Below are 23059 nucleotides of genomic sequence, written 5' to 3'. Positions count from 1 at the left end.
GGGGGAGATGGCGCTCCGCGGGCAGCCCAGCCGGGGCTTGGAACAATCCTGACGCCAGGATGTTTCTCTCACCGGCTTTATTTCTCCCAGCTTCTCTGACAAAAAATGAGCCTTCGTCCTTTTTCTTATGGCGCAGTACTAGAAACCTCAGCTTCTGGCGCTGAGGGAGGGGCCCAAAGAGATCTGGGCAGAGCCGGGCCTCTGGGGGGAGGGGGGGCCAGGGCAGGGGGACAGGTGTAGTGTCCCCCAAAGAGCACGTGCTAATTGGCCCTTATGCTGGTGGGCCCTGAGAGGGGATTAACGGGGCCCCCGGGGAACTGGCTGGGGACCGAGCCACACCCAGCCAAGGCCCTGCTTGGGAACGGGGTGTGGAGGGGCTAAAAGAAAGTCCTGTGGGGCCAGGCCAGGCAGGGCTCAAGTCCCAGCCCTGTCCCTTTGGCGGGTCATTTCTCTGTGCCTCAGTTTCCTCCTCCATGGGGTGGGGGGGCTGCCTACTAGGGCGGCCATGAGAATAAGATGTATAAAGCATGCATACCAAACACCGGCATTGAGTGAATGCCCAAAGAAAGATCCCGTGCGCCTTGAGTGAGTCGCCTTGGGGGGCCCAGCCCCAGGTGTGTCACAGGGACGATCTCGGTGTCCCCCAAGTGCTCCAGGAGGCAGGTGGTCTACGGCCTTCTCACTGGACACACACAGGTGCTGGGGCTCCAAGAGGGGATGGGGTTTGCCCAGGGGGGACCCCCAGGAGGGTCAGACACCAAGCTAACACCGTCAGGTTTCCAGATGGCAGAACCGCTGTCTCAACCACCCTAGGCCTCAGCTAATGGGGCTGCAGCCGGACTTTGGGAAAATCAGATCTCCAATGGCTGCCCTAAAACTTCCTTGGCTCTCCATTGCCCAGATAGAATCCAGGCTTCTCTGCCGGGCCTTAGAGGCCTCAGCAGTGCAGCCCCGCTCGCCCCAGCCCTGAGCAATGCTTTGTGCCTTTGCCAGCCCATCCCCTCTGCCTGGGATGCCCACCTTCTGCTTAGCTCCAAGATGAGCCGAGCCTTGGCTCCAAGACTGACTCTTCCAGAAAGCCGTACCAGCCCAGCATTTCCCACACCAAGCCAGGGGCACCTTCTCCCATGCTGAGACACTCTGTTCACCAACAAACCCGCCCCCTACCCCATAGTCGCAGGAGATCTCCTCTCTGGAGTCCCAGGCCTGGGGGGGAGGTTTGGGGGGCTGTACCTGGCCTGGCATCTGAGATTCTACAGGCAGGTGCCATCTCCCAAGCCCTGCCCCACCTCAACCTGCCACAGCTCCCTGGTCACTGCCTTTGTCCTGGGCCGCACACCTCATGGTCTTGCCCCCTGAGCAGAGGACTCCTTGGTGCTCTGCTCCCGAGCTCACTCCCACCCCACCACACTGCCTTTCCCTGTCCCACGGGGTCCAGTTCAGACCCGCGCCCCTCAGGAGCCTTTTCCTGACTCCCCCAAACCGCAGGCAGCCCTTCTTCAGCTTTTCTTGCCTCCCTTCTGTGTGTTCCTGAGGCGGGAGGGAGGGAGGGAGAAAGGGAAAGGAGGCAGGGTGAGGAAGGAAGAAAAGGGGGAAGCAGAGAGAGAGGAAGGAGCTCTACCTTTAGTGTCAGGCCTACGGGCCGAGACTGGGCACAGGACCACGCAGTATCTCAATTATTTCATTCCTTCACTTAGAGGCGAGCAAAAGGAAGCTCGGGGCTCAGGGAGATTAAGCTTCTTGATCACTAAGGGCCCAAGGCCTAGCTGGGCTTCTCCTGCTGCCAGGACACTAAGGTGGCACTACAAGGTCCCCAGGGGTCGCCACCGGGCTGACATTCCTTGCATTCTCCCACTGAAGCCAGCACGTACCCCAGGCAATGGCAGTGGTGACAAGAGCAGCGGTAACACTACCCGCTGATAATAGACACCGCTTAGGTGTTGGGCTTCAAACCCACACGTTCCTTCAGTTAAAGACAAGGAGCCTGCGGCACAGAGAAGCAGAGCAACTTACCCAAGGTCACACAGCTGAAAAAAGCTCTGAACCTCGTGACTGAAAGGCCCATGATATCCCAGAGCCCAGGACATGGCAGGGTCTCCCAGCTGAGCCGGCACCAGCGGCAGGCAGCTGCAGCCCCAATTCTGGCCACCAGGCCCCGAGCCCGTCCCTAGTGGCCACCCGCTAATTAGCCAGGCGGCTTCTGCTTGCTCAGTGGCTGCTGTGCATAATTCTCCTAGGAAAGGCCAAGCTTGCAGGAGCAGGAAAGGTAATTGCTAATTTGCACGAGAGGAGACAAAGGGGACAAAGGCACCCGTGGCTGCCCTGCACAGCCTGAGCTGGTCTCACATTCATGACCTAGGGCTACCCACCGACCACCACTCACCACCCACCATGACAGGCTCTCCGGATGCGTCTGTCCACAGAACACATCCAGACAGCCCCCGGCCAGTCCGGGTCAGGGGGCTAAGCCCCAGGAAGAGCAGAAGAGAGCATGTACATGCCTCCCCCCCACCCCTGGCCTCTTTTCGAGCTCAGTGATTTCAGAACGAGTGACCCCTGTAGGGGTTCTGTCACTCTCTGGGCACCCTGTCCTGCTGCCCCCCAAGCCTTCCAGCAGCTTGAGGGGGATACTGCGCTCAGCCCCATTTCCAGGCGAGAAAACCAATGCCCTGGGCGCAGAGGGGACTGCCCCCAGTCACCTCACTGGGAGTCCGAGGCAGCCAGGACCCGCAATGCTCTGCGCTCCAGGCTGAGACTTTCCGGTCCCCATCTCACATTTTGCCGAAGAACCCGAGGGCTAGAGGCTATGTTACATCAAGAGTACGGGCTTTGGAGTCTCAGCTCTGCCCTCACGGCCTGTGAGCTTCAGGATATCACCTCAGGACAGGCCTCAGTTTCTTTGTCTAGAAAATGGGCCTAGAAACCCGAGTTGTGTGGGCACTAAGGAGAGGCACTGGGGCCTTAGAGGTGCTCACCATAGCTGGGCTCCCTGACCGCGCCTTCCCAGGGCCACGCGGTATGCCAGGGGCCAGGGCAGGGTGGGGCTCGAAACCGCGTCCTGGACCCTGGGTGACAAGGGAAGAGGCCACAGCAACTGAGGACCAGAGCCTGATGGGTTGGGTCTGCTGTCAAGGGCTAGGCGGCCAGCCTGCGGCCAGGAAGGTGGGCGGGGGAAAGAAGGGGGCCCCTCCACAGAGCCTGCCTGCCGGTGTCCTGCTGGGCTGTGACCCGCTCCCTAGGAGGACTGCTGGGGCTGGAGCTAGGTCAGGCAGACCTGGTCCCAACCCTGGCTCTCCCGTGCCAGCAGGGCATGCACTCTCCTCGGCTCAACTTCCTCATTCATGATGCTCCCCAGCCCCAACCAGAGCTATCCTGAGGCTCAGAGACTGATCAGGACGGGTAAGGCGCCAGGGCGGGCTCTGGGGACACCAGTCTGGGGACCCAGCCCTCCCTGCCCAGCAAGGCCAGACACCGGATGGACAAGCAGGCCGAGTGGACAATCACATGAGCTCAGACCTCTTCCTCTTCTTGAGGACCCCAGACTCCGCCTGCCTGTGGCCTGAGCTTCTCCACGCTTTGGGCCTTTCAACATCCTTACAACAGACCTCCTGACCCACCAAGCCAGGCCTTACTAAACCTGCTCCGGAACCACAAATCTCAAAGTTACTACTATTTCACGTTGTCAGTGATATGCATTCACATGTCTGTGTGCGCTCATGGAGGGCAGGGGCGGCAGGTTCTGGACAATCTCCACTCCCCCAGATCCCCAGGGTACCCCAAGCTAGGAGGCCCACATCTTAGCCTTCTAGTGGCCCCGCCGCACGGTGACCCTGGTCAAGTCACTCACTCTCTCCAGGCCTCAGTTTACCCCTTTGTAAGTTGGGGCTATTATTTCTGCCCCTCCTTCCTCATGGAGTTCTTAGAAGATTCAAGTGATGTGACAGATTCCAACAACTGTGAAAATAGTTCAAAGTCATATAAATGTTAAGTGCTGGTTTTAAACACTTACTGAGCTCCTCCTACAGGCAGGCTCAGAGCTGGGCACTTAAACAATGCTTTCTGGCATGTTACCTGAATCCCACCCCATCACCCCTATCAGACAAGCATTATATCTCCATTCTGTAGATGAGGACACTTGCCTAAGGTCCTGTAGCCAGAAAGTGCTGGGGCCAGGATTTGAACCCAGGACCACCTGAGAGTCAGCCACATGGAGTAAGGAGTGAAGACAATGGTGTACTCTGTTCCAAGCCCCCATGGGCCTTAACATCCACCCTCCAGGTTGAACAAATAGGTGTCAGGGCCCCTTCAGGCATCACTAACTCTCACTGGGATTGGCTGTGAGGGCTCAGAGTAATTTTTTCTGGGTCCTAAGGTCCCGAGGGATAAACTGTGGTCTTTTGGTTCCCAAATACAAGGTGTGGGGGAAGCCGGGGACACTGGTCTCCTTGCTGTTCCTTAAACCCACTGGGCATACTCCTGCCTCAGGGCCTTTGCACTTAGTGTTTCCTCTACCTGGAATGCTTTTCCCCCAGATACCTGCATAACTTGTTCCCATACCTCCTTCAAGGCTTTGCTTAAAATGTCACCTACTCAGTGAGGCCCTTTCTGACACCCTGATTAAAATTCCAATACCTCCCTCCCCAGCACCTCTGATTCCCCTAACTCTGCTTGATTTTTCTCTAGAGCACTTAGCAGCATCTGACAAGCTGGGGCACTCTCCTCGTTTATTATGTAGTGTCAGCCCCCACCCCAATGTAGGCTCTCTGAGAGCAGAGATTTCCATCTGTGTCTCCAGAGCATAGCACAGCGCCTGGCAGAGCGGCTGCTCCAGAGATATTTGGACAACAGAGTAACACTGAGGCTCAGAGAGGGACAGCACTGGGCCCAGGCCACACAGGGAGCACAGAAGTGGTACTTGTGCCCAGGCTTTCTTCTCCCAGTGCTCATCTTCTGTCTCCTCACTTTTGACATGGGATTGGCTCAGATTTGCTCGCACTGGGGTACAGAGACATGGGAGTCGGCCCGGAGTGGCAGAAGAAAAGCCCTTCCCCTGGGGCTTATGTAGCGGAAGTAGCAAGGGGGGTATGTATAGTGTGTCCATCCAGGAGCCCCAGGCTCCCTCCCTGCCCCTTCCCCATCTCAGGTCCCAGGTGCAGAACCCAGAATAGAACCTTCATTTCCTTCTCATCTCCTGATTTGTGGAATGGAGTTTCCACCTGGAAATTTCAACTTCTACGGTGAAGGTCCGGTTCCTTGTCTCTCCGGTGGCCTCTCTGGGGGACAGTTCTCCCTTGTCCCAGATGAGGTGCTAGGGGCAGAGGAACGAGGGCACCATTTGCTTAAACTTGCTGGAGCCAAGCCAGATCTTAAGCCCCACTCAGGAACGTCAGGCTCAGGCACCTTCACCTGGACTGGGCCCGGTGCTAGGAGCTGGGTGCTGGGTGCTGGGTCCAGGTCCAGGGAGCTGGCTGTGGCTAAGGGAGGGAGCTGCCTGCTGGAAGTGGCAGGTGGCCACAGCTGCGGGCACCTGCTGGTCAGCCAGCCTGCCTGGTCTTGCATCTGGGTGTCGTCGCCCTTGGCTCTCAGTGGGCCCCAGGCGAGTTGCAAAAGCCCTGTGCCTCACGGGGCTGTTTCAGGAGCCCAGCCTGCGAACACACAGGAAGCCCTGGGAGCAGGCCGGCACCTGGGGACACTCAATACAGACGCGCCAACACACCTGCAAGCACACGGTCCCCTTCTCATCCTCATCACAATTCTCCCCACTGTCACCACAACTTCACCGTCCCCAGCATGACCAGTGCTGCCACCGTCCCTTGGTCCTACAGCATCCAGGCCCCAGGAAGCAGCCAGAGCTCTGGCAGGACAGAAGCCAGGTCGGTGGGGGCTTGCCGCTGCACCCCAGAAGGCTCTCCCCAGGTTGGTGAATGAATACGTGAGCGAACGAGTGCATGGACGGTGAACTGGCTTTTGCAGAGAACGAAGCAGCTGACACAAGAAGGAGGAGACAGACCCAGTCCTTCAGCCCCTCTCTGGGGCCCCCGCCTTCTTTCTGTAGCTTCTGCTCCCATGTGGGCTATTGTCCACCCCAGGGCCTGAGCCCCCAGTCTCCACTCGGCACACACCAGACCGGATTCGGCTCCCTAAACGCCTCCTTCCCCATGGTCCCCTGCTCTGCCATACTCAATAGCTCCCACTAACTGACATCTGGCCTTCCGAGGCCCCATTAAGGGACTGGCCACCGAGCTATGTCTCCCAGCCCCAGACCCTCCATACAGACGAGCATCTCTTCCCCTCTTCCCACAGCTGTGTCTCTGCCTCACCTGGGTTTCTCAGCATGGCCAGGAGCGAGCCCAAATGTCTCTGTGACCACCTGCCGACCCTGCCAGCCTCCTCTGGCTCCCTCGGCCCTGGGACTGGGACAGTCCTGGACGGGACCCTGACCGTTGAGCCAGCCCTCAGGTCAGCCCCCCAACAGCCCTGTCCTTCCATTCTGCAGAGGAGGAAACGGAGGCACAAGAAGGAGAATTAAAACGTTTGAGAGCTTGTTTAAAGAACATTTATGGAGTGCTGATGGGGCACTAGGTGCTAAAAACACAACAGTGAGCAAGACAGCCACCGTGCCCGTCCTCGTGGAGACCAAGAGGAACATGCACACAGATACAGCACGGGCAGGACGGTAACAAAGGCTCTGGGTGGCTCAGTCGGTTGAGTGCTGACTCCTGATTTCAGCTCAGGTCCTGATCTCAGGGTGGTGAGATCCATCTGTACTGGGCTCCACGCTCAGCAGGGAGTCTGCTGGACTAGCTCCCCCGCTGCCCCTCCTCCCTCGTGCTCTCTTTCTAATAAATAAATAAATAAATCTTAAAAAAAAAACCCAAAACAGTCTCCAGGGGCGCCTGGGTGGCTCAGTCCATTAAGCTCAGGTCCTTCGGCTCAGGTCATGATCCCGGGGTCTCGGGATGGAGTCTCGCATCGGGCTCCCTTCTCATGGGGTGTCTGCCTCTCCCTGCCACTCCCCCTGCTTGTGCTCTCTCCGTCAAATAAATAAATAAAAGCTTAAAAAACAAACAAATGAGTGAATAAATAAATTAATTAATTAAAAGGCTCCAAAGTTAGGGGAAAGGGCTAAGAACACGGGGTCAAAAACCACTTTGAAAAGGCATTCGGGGGCACCTGGGTGGCTCAGTTGGTTAAGCGTCTGCCTTCGGCTCAGGCCATGATCTTGGGGTCCTAGGATGGAGCCGTGCGTGGGACTCCCTGCTCAGCAGGGAATCTGCTTCTCTCTGTCCCTCTGCCCCTCCTCCCTGCTCGTTCTCTTTCTCTCTCTCTCAAACAAATAAATAAATAAATAAAATCTTAAAAAAAAAAAAAAAGAAAGAAAGGGGCGCCTTTGTGGCTCAGTTGGTTAAACAACTGCCTTCGGCTCGGGTCATGATCTTGGGGTCCTGGGATCCCATGGGTCTTTCTGCTCAGCGGAGAGTGTGCTTTTCCCTGTTACTCTCCCTCTGTTGTCTCTCTCAAATAAATAAATAAAATCCTTAAAAAAGAAAAAGAAAGAAAGAAAGAAAAGGCAGTCAGGAAGGGCCTCCCTGAGGAGGTGACATTGTAGTAGAGCCCAGTGAGGGCTGGGGAAGCAGCCTGGAGGACAGTGCAGCTGAAGGTAGTGAGCAGGAGTCCAGAAGGTGGAGACAGGGGCCAGAGCGGAGCCTTGTGGGCCTTGGTGCTTTTTGCTCAGAGGCTGATGGGGACCCACAACGAGGTTTAGGGCAGAGAGAGAACACGGTCAGGTTTGCCTTTTTAATACAGCAGTTTGGCTGCTGTGTGAAGAGGGAGGAAGTAGGAGGAAGGACAATGAGCTTTCCCTGGGGGAGGAGGTGATGAAAACTGGGGTGGTGGGTAGAAAAGGCCCAGCACTCCCCACACCCCTCAGAGCTTACTTCCCTCGGAAAGGGGGACCCAGGGGAGCCAGACATGGGGGTCGGCAGGGCCAGCTTGGGCACGCCAGGCAGAAGCAACCCTGTTAATCTCAGTAAACCTGGCACAACAGGGACAGGGGCCTGGCTACCAGAGCCCACCAGCTGGATGGCACATCGGGCCCCAGGCTGTCCCCAGTCCCCCCGGGCCATGCGGCTACCTGAGGTTCCCAGCTCTGGGAGGGCGAAGATCAAGCCCATACTGTTCACGGCTCCCAGCACGTAGTTGGTGCTTAGTAAATCTCAGTGGTGTGCCTGCGCAGGACCTGATACAAAGCAGGTGCCAACGCGTTGGCTGAATGAGTCCGTGAATGCATGGATGGCCCGCAGCCCTGCACAGTTTGCCGGGCATTCTCAGATTAGTCTGGGGGCCTAAAAATAATCGCGGCCGCTGAGGATCACGGCTTCACCCTGAGCTAGGCCCCCCGCTCAGCCTCTTAAGCCGCATCCTACAAGCCCCCACAGCAGGTTCTACTGCTATGCCCATTTTATAGAAGAGGAAACTGAGGCCCAGGGAGGTTAATTAATTTCCTCCAAGGTCACTTAGCTACTAAGCAGCAGAGCTAGGATTTGAACCCAGGGCTGTGTACCTCCTAAGCTGGGATCTTATAAATGGCAGCAGCCTCTTAGCTGTAAGATCCCCTGAGGGCAGGGACCCGCACGTGGGGTCCCCCACAAATAACCCCAATGCTCTGTCACTCCTGCGGTGTCATCTTGGCCTCTCGCCACCACCTGGGCCACCATCCTGATAAGGAAACCAAGGCGAGGAGCAGGGAACTTTTTCAGTAACGGCAGGGCTGAGAAGGTTCAGAAGTAGCAGAGGAGGGCTTCGAGGCCCCCCCATTCACAGCCTGGACAAGGGCTGTCTCCGCAGCTCGCCTCACCCCTCCTGTCCCCGCGGCCACTTCACGTCCCCAGCACAGGAGTGGGGGATCGAGTCCCCGTACCTCCAGCCTTGGACAAGGCAGTGGCTAATCCTTGAGGGCCAGTTGACGTCAGAAATCCCCCCACGTCGGGGGCCTGGTCTGAAGATACAGGGCCGCTGGGCTGAACTCTCACCTCTGCCTCTTGCCTCAACCGAGAGAAGCCCGGAAAACCAAGCTTCAGGCCCTGCAAGGGACTTAAACACTCCGCTGGGTGTTTAAATCTCACAGACGGGGTACATGGGCATGCACACGCAGCAGAAAGCCCAGCAAAGCGGCAGCCATGGCAGCGACCCTCACAGCGACTATCCCTGCCTGTGGAGCACTCAGCCCCAGGCTCGCTTCTGCTGGGAGCGAGGCCACAGTCCAGAGAAACAGGCCCTAATACCACCCCCGGTTTAGATGTAGAAACTCAGACACGGAGACGTGGAGTAAGCTGTCCAAGTCTGCGAGTACACAGGGCATTCAGGATTCAAAGCCAGGCAGCCCAGCTCAGAGCCAAGGGTATCCGGCCTGACACCTAAGGGACTGGACCTCACCTAGGTGGAGGGGGACAGGGTGGGCTGGTCACTGTTCACTCCCTTGCTGGCTGCTGTTTTGTTGCTATTGCTTGAAGTCTTGTGTGTGCATTACCTTGAAAAACAAACTTCTCTTGGGCTCCTTTGTCCACCCTTTCCCCCTTCCAGGGAGCTCCCAGGCCCTCATCTCCCACTTCTTGGCTCATTTCCTTATAAGAGCCGCCCCCCTCCCCCAGTCAAGTCCTCCCCAGTCCTCATGGTACCCTCTCCTTGTCTTGATGCCCCTCAGTGCCACCCGGATTAGGCACTGGCCACCTGCTTCCTCCTGGGGCTGCTGGCGGCCGGCAGCTGGCTGTGACCTTGGCGGTGAGCTCTGCCCTGCCACGTGCCGGTGGGCATGGGGCTCCCCCTGCCTCAGCTGGAGTGCAGTATGCTGGTTGTCCCTGCTGGCTATGAGGCCCCACACCGCCACGTGGCCCTCCCTGAACCAAAGAATCCCTTGGTGACCCCGAGGGTCAGCCAACCCTCCCCATAGATCCCATCTGCACTTTAGTAGTGCGTCCCAGGGTCTGTACGCTCTGCGGGAGAGACTCATGCCCGTCTCTCCATGCTGGGAAGAAGAACGTATGGGCCAAGGGTGCGTGGTACCACAGGGGACCCCGGGATCTGACACCTGCTGTCGGGAGGATGGGGGCTAGAGGGAGCCAAGGACATGACACTTCCCACTGCACAGGCCCAAGTCCCTGCTCTGCCTCTTATCAGCTGTGTGGCCTCGGGCATGTTAACCAACCTCTCCGAGCTTCAACATCCTTGTCAGCAAGACGAGGATTGCAAAGATAGCTGAGTTCCGACCATCGCACGGAGTCACAGACATAAAGTGCTTGGCGGTGTCCAGGTTTTCATAAGTAACGCCCAAATACTGGCTGGGTCATGACTGTCACTGGTTTTGCTCAGTAGCAGGCAGTCGCTGCTTACTTTATGGACTTCAGATTATTCCACAACCCTAAAAGGGTGCGGAGAGGACTCTCCCCATTTTACAGATGTGGAAGTAGAGGCTCAGAGAGGAGGTGAAGAGGTATCCGAGATCCCACAGCTGGATGTTCAGGCAGGATTTAAATGCAGGGCTCTCTGGCCCAGGAAGCATGCCCATTCTTAGCCCCAAAATGGGCAGCCTGGCCCTGGGCAGCCCACTGCCCCCCCTCCCCCTCCGAGCACCAACTTCTGACTGAGCAGTGGGATTTCTATCCTCTACTTCCAACCTGCTTCAGCTCGTGGTGCCTTCCCTCTGCCCCAGCTGTTATCAGGGTCTTCTCTCATCCAGACCTGGGGCTGGGGGTCTGCCCATCCCCGGGGGCAAGCCAGCTGACCACTCCTCCTGCTGGAAGTCTCCCCTTCCAGTTTCCCTGCACATGCTCCTGCTGCCCTCACCCCGTTCCAGCTCTGGCCACTGCTACTCCTGCCCCTCTCTGCATCCCCTGGCGCCTTCCCAGGCCCCAGATCTGAGGTCTAACTGCCATTTGCCATGCTAGGGGCACAAGAGACAAAAGCTCTTGGTTCCTGGGCCAACCACCTGATGTGGAACCTCTCTTCACCTTCCCACGGCAGCCCTGTGAGATGCGTGATACCACTGGCCCCATTTTACAGAGGAGGATACTGAGGCTCCAAGAGGGGAAGCGACTTGTTTTAAGGTCATCGGGCTAGTGAGTCACAGCGCTCCGCTTGAACCTGGGGCTGGTCTGTGCTCCAGAGCTCAGCCTGGTGGCACTGCTCCACACGGCCTCATCACCGACTCGAGGGTTACTGGTTCAATCCCAACCAGAATCGTCATTATAGCCCCCTTTCGTGGAAGGCTTCGCAAAGCCCACACCCTGCTACGGCTTCCACCATACCATACCATGTAGTTTAGAAGTCAGATGTCCGTGAAGCCACAGCTGGCATTGCCCCCATTTTACGGATGAGACAACTGAGGCTCAGAGAGGGGAACTGACTTGCCCAAGACTGCACAGCAATAAATGGCAGAGCCTGGACTCAGCCTCTGCCTCCACATTCCCCATTCCTCCTCTGACACCCCCCCATTCAACATAAACCCCTTTGTCCCCAGCCCGCTTCTGTCCCAGCTCCAGATCTCCCAGAGAAGCCCCATCCCCCATGGGGCTTCCCAGGAGGAACTCTCTGAGCTGGACCCCCTTCCTTTCCCCTCGGCCCAGGCTTTCCTGTCGCCCCACAAAGTGCTTCTTAGCCACCCTTGGGAGGACAACGGCTATCTGGCTTGGGGATCTTTGCAGTGGAGAGAGGGGTCAGCAGCCTCTACTCTGAGGCCTGCCTGTCAGGCTTGATTTCAGGGCATCTTCCCAGCTACCCCACAGGGTGTGGGTTACCACCACTGACACACAAGGGGTTCAGGGATCAGAGCAGGCAAGCCATTTGCCCAGAACCAGAAGCTGGTGGCAGACCTGGGGTCCAAATGCAGGCCTGTTGTTGGCCATGTTACTCTCCTGTCTTCCCTAGTTTCGCTCTACCAAAAGTGACAAGCCATTATTGAAGCATTTCACAGGATTCTCTCTCTTGGTTTTCCCATCAAACCCGCTGGGAAGGAATAATCAGCAGACCCATTTTTCAGATGAAGAAACTGCGCCACGAAGTGCTGACTTAGCTAGATGCTTACGTAGGCTGTACCTTGGTTTGCTAACCTGTAGAATGGGGTCATAACAGCCTCCTCCCAGGGTGGCTGAGGACTGCACAGGATCGTGGAAGCCAGGGGCTCGTGGAGACACTCCCTCAGGACGCTCGGAGATCAGGCCTGAGTGCACTTTTCTCCACCCGCCAGCATCCAGTCAGGGCCTGGCCTGCCAAAGGAAGGGCCCCATGTCTCCTTGAACATTTCCTCAGCCCAGGGATGCCGGGATGCCGAGAAAACGATGAGTCATCCACCCAAGCATAGGGCTCCCAGGAGCCTACAGTCGGGTCCCAGCCGGGGCGTGGAAGGTTCCAAGCTGGGGAGGGGACCCCGTGGGCACGATGACTCCCAAGCTGGCCCCACGGAGCCCAGAGTCACCACAGGCCCCTACTGCCACATGCTACCAGCCTTAAGGCCAGCTCTTAGACTCCGCCCACAGGCCCCTGCCCCTTTCCCCCAGATCTGTACAGCTGTCCACGTTCCTGGTGTCCTAACCTCCCCTCCTTCCACCCAAGAAAACTGGGCCAACCCTGACCCTTGAACACCATTCTCCCCCCTCCTCCCGTCACCTACGCCCAGTCCTTTGTCCTATGAGGGAAGCATAGCCTCCCAGGCTAGCCTTATCTCTCCACACCTCGTAATTCCTTTACCTTCTGTCTCACCTTTATGGACTATGTCTTTCTCTTGCCCAGTATTCTAGGGTTCATTCTAGAACCCAAATCTGACCTTCTCTCCCTCCACTAAAAACCCTCCTGTGGACTCCTCGCTTTCCCTTATGATGACACAAGGAGATAAGGACACACTAGTTCCTCTGCCTGGCTTTCCAGATCCTTCTCTTCCATCTGGCCCCAAGCGATTTCACCAGCTCATCCTCTCAGGACCGCACAGTGGTTTTCAAGCTGATTTACCCGTCCCCACCCCATCTGAAATGTTCTGTAGAACATGCTTCCTTGGGAAAGTGGCCCCAGTCACCATCACACAGAGTCTGCGCTAACCTGTGAAAACCTGTCCCACCTCCGAGCTCCTGCTCACATTCCCACCCCCTGGAATGAGCTTCCCCATGCTTTGCTCTTGCTGAAAAATTTGGCTGGGCCCTCAAGGTCCAGCTCAAATGTCATCTTCCTGAGGACTCCCTGGACACAGTTGGGCAGGAGGAATGGTCCAGTCCCAGACCCTGGGATTCCCGAGGCCCTCCGAGTACAGAAGTGGATGGGCAGTTCTCAGACACTAACTCTGAGGCATCTGCTGCCCCCCACAGTGGGGAGTCCCTTCGGGCAGCAGCTAGTCTCTGTCCTGTGGACACAGCAATGAACAAAACAGACTGGTTTGCCTTGGCAGAGCCCACCATCTTATGGGGAAACAGGTACCAAACTTATAAACTAAAAACTATCCATAATGTCAGGGGTTAGTAAGAGCTAGAGGAAAAAATTAAATAGAAGGGGGGTGGTGAGAAGAGTCCAAGGGACTTAAAATGGTCCTGACTGGGTGATCCAGGAGGACTTCTCTGAGATGGTGACATTTGAGCAAAGACCCAAAAGAGGAGAAGGACCAGCCATGTAGAGATCTAGGGAAACAGCCTAGGGAAACAGCCAGTGCAAGGGCCCTGGGGCAGAGTTGTGTTTGGTAGTTTTTAGAATAGCAAAGAGGTCAGTGTGGTTGAGACCAAGTGGGCAAGGGGAGAGTGGAGTGAGGTGAAGGCAGCAGGCAGCTGGGGCAGATCGTGCCTGGCTGTGGAGGCTTCAAAAAAGACCAGCTCTTGCCTTGAGTGAGACAGGAGTCTTGGAGGGTTCTGAGCAGAGGCAGGGGAGAATCTGGTTGTCTTCTGCAGTTTTCTCTGGAGTGTGGGTTGGAAGGGATTACAGGGGAGCCAGAGTGGGCACAGTGGGGTGGCTGGAGGGGGTGGAGGTGGTGAGAAGGTGAAATCTGAGATGTATTTTCAAGGTCAAAACAACAGTATCTGCACACGGTTGGGGACGAGGAGCTATAAGAGAACCATTAACATGACTCTCAGGTGTGGCCGAGCAGAGGAAGGACAGGGCTGCCGGGACGGGGATGGGGGAGAGCAAATGAGGGGCAAGTCACCTGCCTGTTCACACCCAACTCTGGCGCTCTCTGGGACCTTGAGCGAGTCCCCACCATTCTCAGCCTTAGTTTCCCCCCTTCCTGGCTGGCCTAGAGGACCAGATGCTGAGGGAGTGGATGACTTTGTGGGAGAGAACAGGCCCCACCTCCCAGCTGCTCTGTCTCCGCACCCCTACAGCCTGCCCAGGTCGAGTTGGGGTCTGGAGCTGCAGGTGAAGTGAGGGGGAAAGACGAGGGAGGGCGGGGGGCGGGGGGCTGGAGCATCTGTCTCCCACCAGGCTGAGTCTTAGGCAGGTAAAGGGCTGCCTTGAGCTCTGAGAAGCTTTTGTGGGGTGTCCCAAATGAGGGGACCCCCTAGGCCCGGGGTGGGGAGGTGCAGAGAGCTAAGGCCCCCGTGGGTCCCACCTCCACACCCTGCGGCTGAGAGGGTCAGCCAGCCACGGAACCCAAGCCTGGCCACTTCCTCACTGTGGGACTCGGGAGGGTTCCCTGGCCTCCCTGATGCCAAGTCCTCATCTACCACACAGAATCCAGGGCGATTAAATGAAATAAAGTCTGGTGCGTGGCAGGGGCTAGAAAACACAAGAGACGGGCTCAGGCCCCTGACCAGGAAAGGCTGTCATTACAGTGGCCTAACTGTATTCCAAGGTCCTGGAGCCCAGAACTCGAGTTCCTGGCCAGAGACCGGAGCAGGGGTGGGGATGGGGGGTTAGAAGGGAGAAGGCCGGGGCACCTGGGTGGCTCCGTGGGTTGAAGCCTCTGCCTTTGGCTAAGGTCATGATCTCAGGGTCCTGGGATCGAGCCCCGCATCGGGCTCTCTGCTCAGCAGGGAGCCTGCTTCCCCCTCTCTCTCTCTGCCTGCCTCTCTGCCTACTTGTGATCTCTGTCTGTCAAATGAATAAATAAAGTCTTTAAAAAAAAAAAAAAAAAAGAAGGGAGAAGGCCTCCAGGATGCCCATCCTACTACCTTTCTACCTGCTGGACTCCTACAGGCTTTGGCAGAGTCCCTAGCTTTGACCCTCTAGCGCCCCTCCCGTACCTCCAGGACCTGACACAGCACCAGGAAGGGATTCAGAGGCAGGAGGGACCCAAAGGGCATTCCTGTGTAATAAGCAGGGAAACTGAGGCTCAGAGCAGGACAGAAGCCAAGCAGGGCAGAGAGACCCTGAGCTTCTAAGTCCCCAGCTCTGGAGGCTCGTGCCACACCCATGCCTTCACTGAGCCCCTTCTGGTGTTCTGCACAATTCAGTGCAACACCACCCAGCCCCTAATGGCACCGGGGACACACAAATGACTCTGACACAATCTCTAGGGAACCAGTAGTTCCTGCCCACTAGCTACGTGACGGGGACTTGGCTGCATGCTTTCTTTCCATGGGCCCATTTAATATCCACCATGGCTCTCATCACCATCCCCATTCTCTGGATCAGGAGACTGAGGCTCAGTGAGAACACAGAGCAGCTAACATTTCCTAGGACTTGCACGTTCTTCGGGCTCTACATTGCTTAATGCCTTAATCTTCACACCAATGCTATGAGGGAGACAGAATGATCAGCTACATTTTACAGATGAGCCAACTAAGGTCAAACTAGTGAAAGGGCAGAGCTGGTATTTGAGCCCAGGGCCCCGCAGCGAGAGACCCTAAGCCCTTGCCCTCCCCTGTGTGTCAGGGAGGGCCAGGGGCAGGGAGTGGACTCAGGAGTCCTCATTCTGACGAGTTGCCCACTGTGACAGACCCTCACCCATCTCTCTTCTGCTCCCTGTCCTGTTTAGGGGCCCGGGGTCCAGACCTGGCTTTGATACAAGTCAGGAGACAGAACCCCACTTCATGGGGATAAGATCTTTTTACAGGCACAGGCACACGGTAGGTGACTCAGAAGCGGTCACTGTGGTGATACTTGGAGAAAAGCAGGAAACATTCAGGAAGTGACAGTGGAGCTCTTCCAGCTTGCCAAGCCTCCTGGTGATGGGGCTTCAAGCCCATTTTCCAGATGAGGAAAGTAAGACCCCAAAAGGTCAGGCAGGATACTTGCCTGAGGTCGCATGGCAAGGAAGTGGTGGAGTTGGGCTCTGTCGGTCAGGACCCCCTCACTTCAAGTTCAGAGCCCTCTCTTCCAGAAGGGCACGCCCCCCCCACCTTGGTGCTTGGCTTCGGGGGCTCGGTAAGTGCCTCAGAGGGCAGGGAGTGGAGGAGGAGGAAGAGGAGGAAGGCTGGAAACAACGAGGTGCCTCAGACATTGTCATGGGGATGGGCACAAGGATAGACACAGCACCACTTCTCACACCCACTCCCTCCCTGCCACGTCCTTCCTGCAGCGGTGGAGGCTCTGGGGGGCAGCTCGGGCTGGGGTGGCAGCTTGGGCCGCCTCTGTGATGACGAAGGACACCCCTGACAGCCCTGCACTGCCAGACTGCTGGGGTTTCTTCAAGAGGATCTGGAACATGTGTGCCTGCACACACTCATGCTCGTGGTCTTGCCAATGCCCACGCCCCAGGTGCTTGCACATCTGTCAGCGCAGACGCCCGCAGTCACACACGTCCACCGGCCTGTAGTCTCCCTTTCACCTGTACACACGCGTGTGCACACACACACCGCCCCAGGCACACGAGCATCCCCAGCCTGCACATGGACAAGACATGCACATTCACACCCAGTCACACTGCTGCACGCGCACACAGACACACACACACAGCCTCCTCGTGCACACACATGCTCTAGCCCATGGGCACACGCGCTCGTGCACGATACTCCATCAACCCCACAATCTCTAAGGTTGGAGAAGCCCAAGCTTGCCTGAGGCTGGGTCAGGCTCTGGACCTTTGTCCCTGGTGGGCAGCCACAAACTGCCCATCACCCCCCTTAGTCTTCCCCACAGCATTTTCAGGGTCCTGGATGGGCCTCCTGTCTCTCAGACACCCCAGGACAAGAAGGCAGTCTTGGGGGCTGTGCCAGATTTTACCCAAGGAAGAAGATATGCTGTCCCCACGCCCAGCAGAGAGTGACCTAGGATCTGGAGGGGAGGCCCCGGGAAGGCAGGGCCTAATCCTCCAGCATCACCCATGCTCTGAAACACAGCCCCTAGAGTGCCCAAGACCACATTCACCCAAATCACTGAGGCTTAATTGACAAAACAGCCCACTTCTGCCACTCAGGAGAAATCCAAATGGGGCCCCTGCCAGATGTCACTGTCAGGCTTCTCCTCAAAAGTCCCCTGGGGACAATGGAGGTCTCCCTTCTTCTCACCCCTTACCCATCCTTGAGAGTCCCAGTTAAGTCCCCAGATGCCTCATGTGGAGCCAGTCCTGCCTCCAGCACCGGCCTGTGATCCCAGACATCCTGAGCAGAGGGATTCTTATAAACTAATTCAGACTAAGGTGTAACAGACTGAAAGCTTGTCACGAAGGACCTATGCTTTCCAAGGGATCAGGCCACGAGACCCCTCAGATGGCGTCAGAATGGAGACGTGTACAAGCAGTAGCCAAGCTCACGGCCTGCCCCCATCAGCAGTGAGGCCTAGTACTGCACCTTGCTAAGCCTCAGTTTACTCATCTGGAGGGGAGCGCAAATAGCAGCATTGACCTCTGGGGGATGGCGAGAATCTGACGAGTCGATGTGTGTCAGCCCCTCGGTACCGGGACAGGCACACGGTAGGTGACTCAGAAGCTGTCACTGTGGTGATAAGTTGGAGAAAAGCAGGAAACATTGAGGAATTCAAGCGAAGGTCACAGCATACATTACACCGGGCTAAGTCAGAGGCCATTTCCCGCCCAGACCAGTGGCCGCAGGTGCCAAAGGTTTTACACAAAAGCTCTGGGGAGACAGAGCGAAGACTGAGAAAATGCTCTCCGCTAAATGAACGTTGTCTGCAAACTGGGAAAAGACCACCATTAGTCAATTTGGCCAGCGGAACACCTGGGGTCCGGCTCGCAAAAGCCTAATGTTGACAGTGGGGTTTGGCAAGCTGGCGTTTCCCCTCGGGGAATGGGGCTCTAGTGGGGGGATTCACAGCCTGTGATGGGCCCACGATGCCCACAGTGGAGCACAGAAATCCGTATTCCAGTCCCAGCTTCCTGCCAACGAGGCCTCGGTCTTCCCACCCGGAAGATGGTCGATTTGAGCTGAGAACATCTATCTCCAAGGAGGTCCTGGGACTTGACAGATGGCCCGGGGCCCCGCCCCAGCCATAACCTGTGGCCCTTGCAGGCCCCGGAGGGGACAGCTCCACTCGAAGAGACCAGAGGAAAAAGAAAGAGGTTGGTTCACTTTGTGGCCGACGCTGGAGTGGAATCCGAGGGACTTGCCTCCAAGACGTTTGCTTCCCCTGCACAGCATCGCACGGAGGCCAGAGCAGGCCAAACACAAGAAATAATAAATCCTAACCAGGCTTTGCCCAGTCAGGAGGCCCCGGCTGGCTCTTGTCATAAAAAGATCTTATCCCCATGAGCACCCCATGCCGCGGGTGGAGGACTCCGCCCTCCTCCCCTCAGCCCTCAGCCCTCAGCCCTCCGCCTCCACTTCTATTTCCTGTGACAACCTGCAGACTGGAGACCAACTTGCCTCTCCCCCACGCCCAGGCTCGGCTCAGCTCGACCCCCGCCCCGCCCCCGCCCGGGCCCCAGCTGCAGGAGGCCCTGGCAGAGTGTAATTCCCCGCGCCCTCCTCTCCGCCCTGGGCCCGTCCGGACAGATTAAGCCTTTGTCACACACACCCAGAAAAGCACAGGGCCAGATGGGACGGGACAAGTGGTGTCAGATCATCGACCCGCGGCCGCCGGCCGGGACTACGGAAGGGCCCAACCACAGCACCGCATATGGCTGTGGGAGGAGGCAAGGGGGCCCGGGGAGGGGGCAGCCAGAGAACAACATGGAAGAGAGATGACACACCATGGCCACCCTTGGGACGGCACACCGAGCGGGGACCCTGGTTCAGCCACTGGATATGACCCAACACCCACAGCCCCTCTTCCCTGAAATCTTTTTTTTTTTTTTTTTTTTTTGCTGCTTGCACTCTCTTGGGGGCTCCGAGGGCTTTATCACATCCTTAGCTAGGCACGCCTCCCCCACCAGCTGGGTGCCCGGGAGCAGGCAGAGTCCCACCGGCCACAGTGCCCCACACCCAACACAAGGCCTATGGGGGCCGAGCAAGTGCCTGGGACAAAGATTTACAGCCTGATGACCTTCACGGAAACCCACCCAGGACAAAACTACAGGATGTCTCCCAACTGCCACCAGAGGCAATGGCAACTTTGTGTGTGTGTGTGTGTGTGTGCGCGCGCGTGAGTGCACGCAGGCCCATGAAGGCAGGGGGATGTCCTTTGCACCTTTCAAAGATGGTCCCATTCAGCCCCTCCCAGGAAGAGGCCATAGCTGGCCCAGAATTCCCAGCAGGATTTGTTCCTCTTAGATCAGTGGAAAGAAAAATGGAAATATAAAAATAATTACTGAGCCCCAGGAAGGTTCTCGGAGATGGGGGTGGCAGGACTCAGGGCAGCTCCTGCGGCTGGCTCCAGTCAGCTGGGCGGGCGAGTGGCAGGTAACTAACGGCGGGCTCTCTGGGGACCAGCAGGCCAGGCAGGAAAGCATGGGGAGCCGGAGGAGCAGGCTGTCGAAGGAGGGCACAACTGCTCTGTTGTGTTTGTCGTCCTCCTGGCAGCCTGGGCAGGGAGACCTGGGTCCCCTTTCTCTGCCTCCCAGGCAGGTGGTCCCTTGGGGAAGGCTTATTATTGGTGGGGGAGCCAGGGTGGAGGCTGGTGGGGGCCCTGATGTTAGGGACAGATGAGGCGGGTCAGGAGGAGCCTCAGGAAGGATCTGAAAGGACTGGCTGGGCTGGGAGGAGCTGGAGCCCAGGCCTAGCACCCAATTTCTGCATGTGGCCTGGAAGGGTGTGTGTGTGTGTGTGTGTGTGTGTGTGTGTGTGTGTGTGTGTGTGAATGCTCATGCTTGCTCTGCCTTGACAGCAGCGTTGCTAAGAGGGTAAAGGGACGGCCCATGATGCCTACTCCCTAGGGGACAGATGGACCCACACAGAACCGGTGAGCCAGCTGACAAAACTGAGGGTCACCTGCCTCTCAACTTCAGTACAGGGTACAGTGGGGGATCCTGCTTCCTGCTATGGGGAAGGTGAACCAAGACTCTCATCTCCCTGGGGAGGGATAACCAGGCTGGGGTAGGAGGTGCTAGCTGGCTTGGATGGCTGAGGGCACTGACCCAGGGGAGGGGGCACGGACCCAGTTAACCACCTGGTGGGTCACTGACCTCAAAAAAAAAACCACAAAAAACAAAACCCACACTTAGACTGGGGACACTAGCCCAAGATGGGGGGAACCCAAGGGGGTATGGTGAGGAAGACTGACCTAAGCTGGGAAGAGGCAATGGCCCTTACTCCCCGTATGGGCAAGCGGGCACTGATTTGGGCTGGGGGAGGGGTCCCTGACTCAATCAGGGGAGGGGACAATGACCCACACTCCCCGGGTTGGGGGGAGAGTACTGATTGGGGCTGGGGAGGGGGTCCCTGACTCGCGCGGGGTGGGCCATTGCTCCAGCCTCGCCCTCCGGGAATCCGGCCCCGGCGCACCCCTTGGCCCGGCCCCATGCTCCGGGTCCGGCCGGAGGCGGCAGCGGCGCAGATGGGCTGCTGGCGGCCGCAGCGGCCGCGGCGCGGTTATCAGCGCTCCTCGCAGATGGGCCGCCCGCCCTCCGCGCTCACGGCTCCCCACTCCCCGCGGCCTGCAGCCCCGTCCCCTGGGCGCGGGGGGGAGGCGCCTCCGGATCCGCTCCCTGGCTCCAGCCTCCCTCCCTCACGGCCCCCTCACCCCGCGGGCCCGGGCCCGGGCGGCCGCCGGAGGGGGAGGGGGAGGGGACAAGTGCACTTTTCGTAACGACCGAATCAATTGTGTGTGAAGAGCCCGCTCCGGCCGGGGACGGGGCTGAGCGCGGGGCGGGCGGGCCGGACGGGGGAGGAGCACGGAGGGGGGAGCGGGGGAGCGAGGGAGGGAGGGAGGCCGGCGCGGGGCGGCCCGGCTCGCTCGCTCGGGCCGGGCGAGGCCGGGGAGGGAGCGAGGGGGGCAGGGAGGGAGGCCGGCCGGGCCGGGTCGGGCCGGGGGCTGAACGCACTAATGGAGGGTCTCCGCGACGGAAAGTTCAAAGCTCAGCAGCGCCCCGGGAGCAGCCGCCCCCCCCCAGCCCCCACCCGCTGCAGAACAATGAGGTCCCGGCGGGGGAGCCGCGGGGCCCGCGCCGCACGCCCTCTCCAGGGCGCCCCGGGCCGGAGGGGACGCCCCCGCCCGGCCGCCCGCCTCCTCCCTCGCGGCGGCTGCGGTTCCCCGCCCCCTCCCCCACGCCACCCCGCCCGGACCGGGCCGGCCCCGGGGACGGGGGAGGGGAGGGGATGGATAGGTCAGGCCGCCCCCGTCCCGGGGAGGGGGGAGCTAGGGGCCCGGGGGGCGGAGGGGGCGCCCCACCCACCCGCGCGAGGCTGCTCCTGCGCCAGGCTGCGGCTCGGGCCGCCCCTCCCCGGGCCAGCCCCGGGTGGGGTCGGGGAGACAGTGCCGGGGCGGGCCCCCTCCCCTGGCTCTGGGGAGCCGAGTGGACTCCCCGTCCCGTAGCGGCCCCTGCCCCCCCCTCCCGCGGCACCACCCTCCACACACACACACACACACATACACGGACACACACAGACACACACACACAGACACACACACACACACACCGCCCAGCCGGCCCGGGGGCGGGAGCGCGAGGCGCCCGGGACAGGCAGCCCCGGGGCGGGCGGGGGGGAGGCTCAGGCTTCGGAGCAGCCGCCTGCTGGCTGGGGGAGGGGACGGGAGGACGGAACATGCTGGGGTGAGCTACCCGGGACAGCCCGCCCGGCACGGCCACGGCCCGGGCAGCGGCGCAGAGGGGGGCAGGGACGCCCCGAACCCGGAGCGCTGCCTGGGCGGGCCGGGGCGGGCGGGTGAGCAGAGACGCGTGCGCCTCGGGCGGGCCAGACCCACGGACAACCTCAGGGACACACGTTCGGACATACATCCACACCCCCACACCCCGCCCCCGCCCGCCCAGAGCCCCGCGGCGGGACCGGCCCGCGGCCGCCGCGCGCGCACTCACCGAGCCCGTCTTGACCGGCACATACACCACTTGGCCCATCTTGGGTTCCCGGCCGCTGCCCAGGCGGAAGCCCTTGGAGCGCACCCAGAACTGGAACTTGCCTTTCTCGCCGGCCGCCGGGCCGCTGCCCGCGCCGGTCCCGCCGCCGCCCTGCAGGACCTCGGCGATCCGCTGGTATTTGCTGCGTGTCACCGTCTTGGTTTTGGCCGAGTCGCCGTAGGTGCGCAGGCACCAGTCCCGGAACTGGCGGCCCAGCTCCGAGTCCCCGGGGCTGCGCTCGCGCTCCCAGCCCCCGCGCAGCAGCAGCGTCGGCTTCGGCATCCTCCCGCCGCGCCCGGCGCCCTCGGGGGCGGGCCGGCCGCCGGGCCGCCCGGTGCCGGGACTGGGCTGGGCTGGGCCGGGCCGGGGCGCGCCGCGGCCCGAGCTGTCCCGCGGTGTGGCTCCGGCGCGGCTGCTTGATGGGCACGGGCGGCGGCCGGACGCGCGGGGCTGCGGCGCGCTCTGTCCTGCTCGGGCGGCGGCAGCGGCGGCGTTGGCGGCGGCGGCTCCGGCTCGCCTCCTGCTCCGCCTCCTCCTCCCCCCCGGCCGGGATGCGGGAGCGATGGAGGCAGCTCCGGGCCCGGAGGTGCAGAGGGGGCGGGCCGCCCCGCGGGCGGCCGGGGGAGGCGGGAGGCGGGGAGCGGCTCCGGGCGCGGGGAGCGAGACCGAGCCTGGGCGCGGGCGGCGGCGGCGGCGGCTGTCAGCTCGCGCGGCTCATCCTGCTCCTGCTCAGGCTCCCGC

The 23059-nt window shown here is 59.5% G+C and overlaps 1 protein-coding gene across 1 annotated transcript in view; it reads right to left on the bottom strand.

Moving 5' to 3' along the window:
* The window catches only part of NOL4L (nucleolar protein 4 like), a 126334-nt gene extending 103650 nt beyond the window's left edge, over nt 1-22684 (bottom strand). Inside the window, exon 1 of the mRNA XM_032858894.1 lies at nt 22280-22684. Within this exon, the coding sequence (XP_032714785.1) occupies nt 22280-22600 (321 nt within the window). The 5' untranslated portion in view covers nt 22601-22684. The remainder of the gene's footprint in view (nt 1-22279) is intronic.
* Nucleotides 22685-23059: the final 375 nt, after the last annotated feature.

This window comes from Lontra canadensis, unplaced genomic scaffold (genome assembly GCF_010015895.1).
Source record: "Lontra canadensis isolate GAN:19392208 unplaced genomic scaffold, GSC_riverotter_1.0 scaffold16, whole genome shotgun sequence".
Taxonomy (NCBI): domain Eukaryota; kingdom Metazoa; phylum Chordata; class Mammalia; order Carnivora; family Mustelidae; genus Lontra; species Lontra canadensis.
Note: the sequence above shows the minus strand (reverse complement) of the source record. Positions and strands in the feature narration are given on the sequence as shown.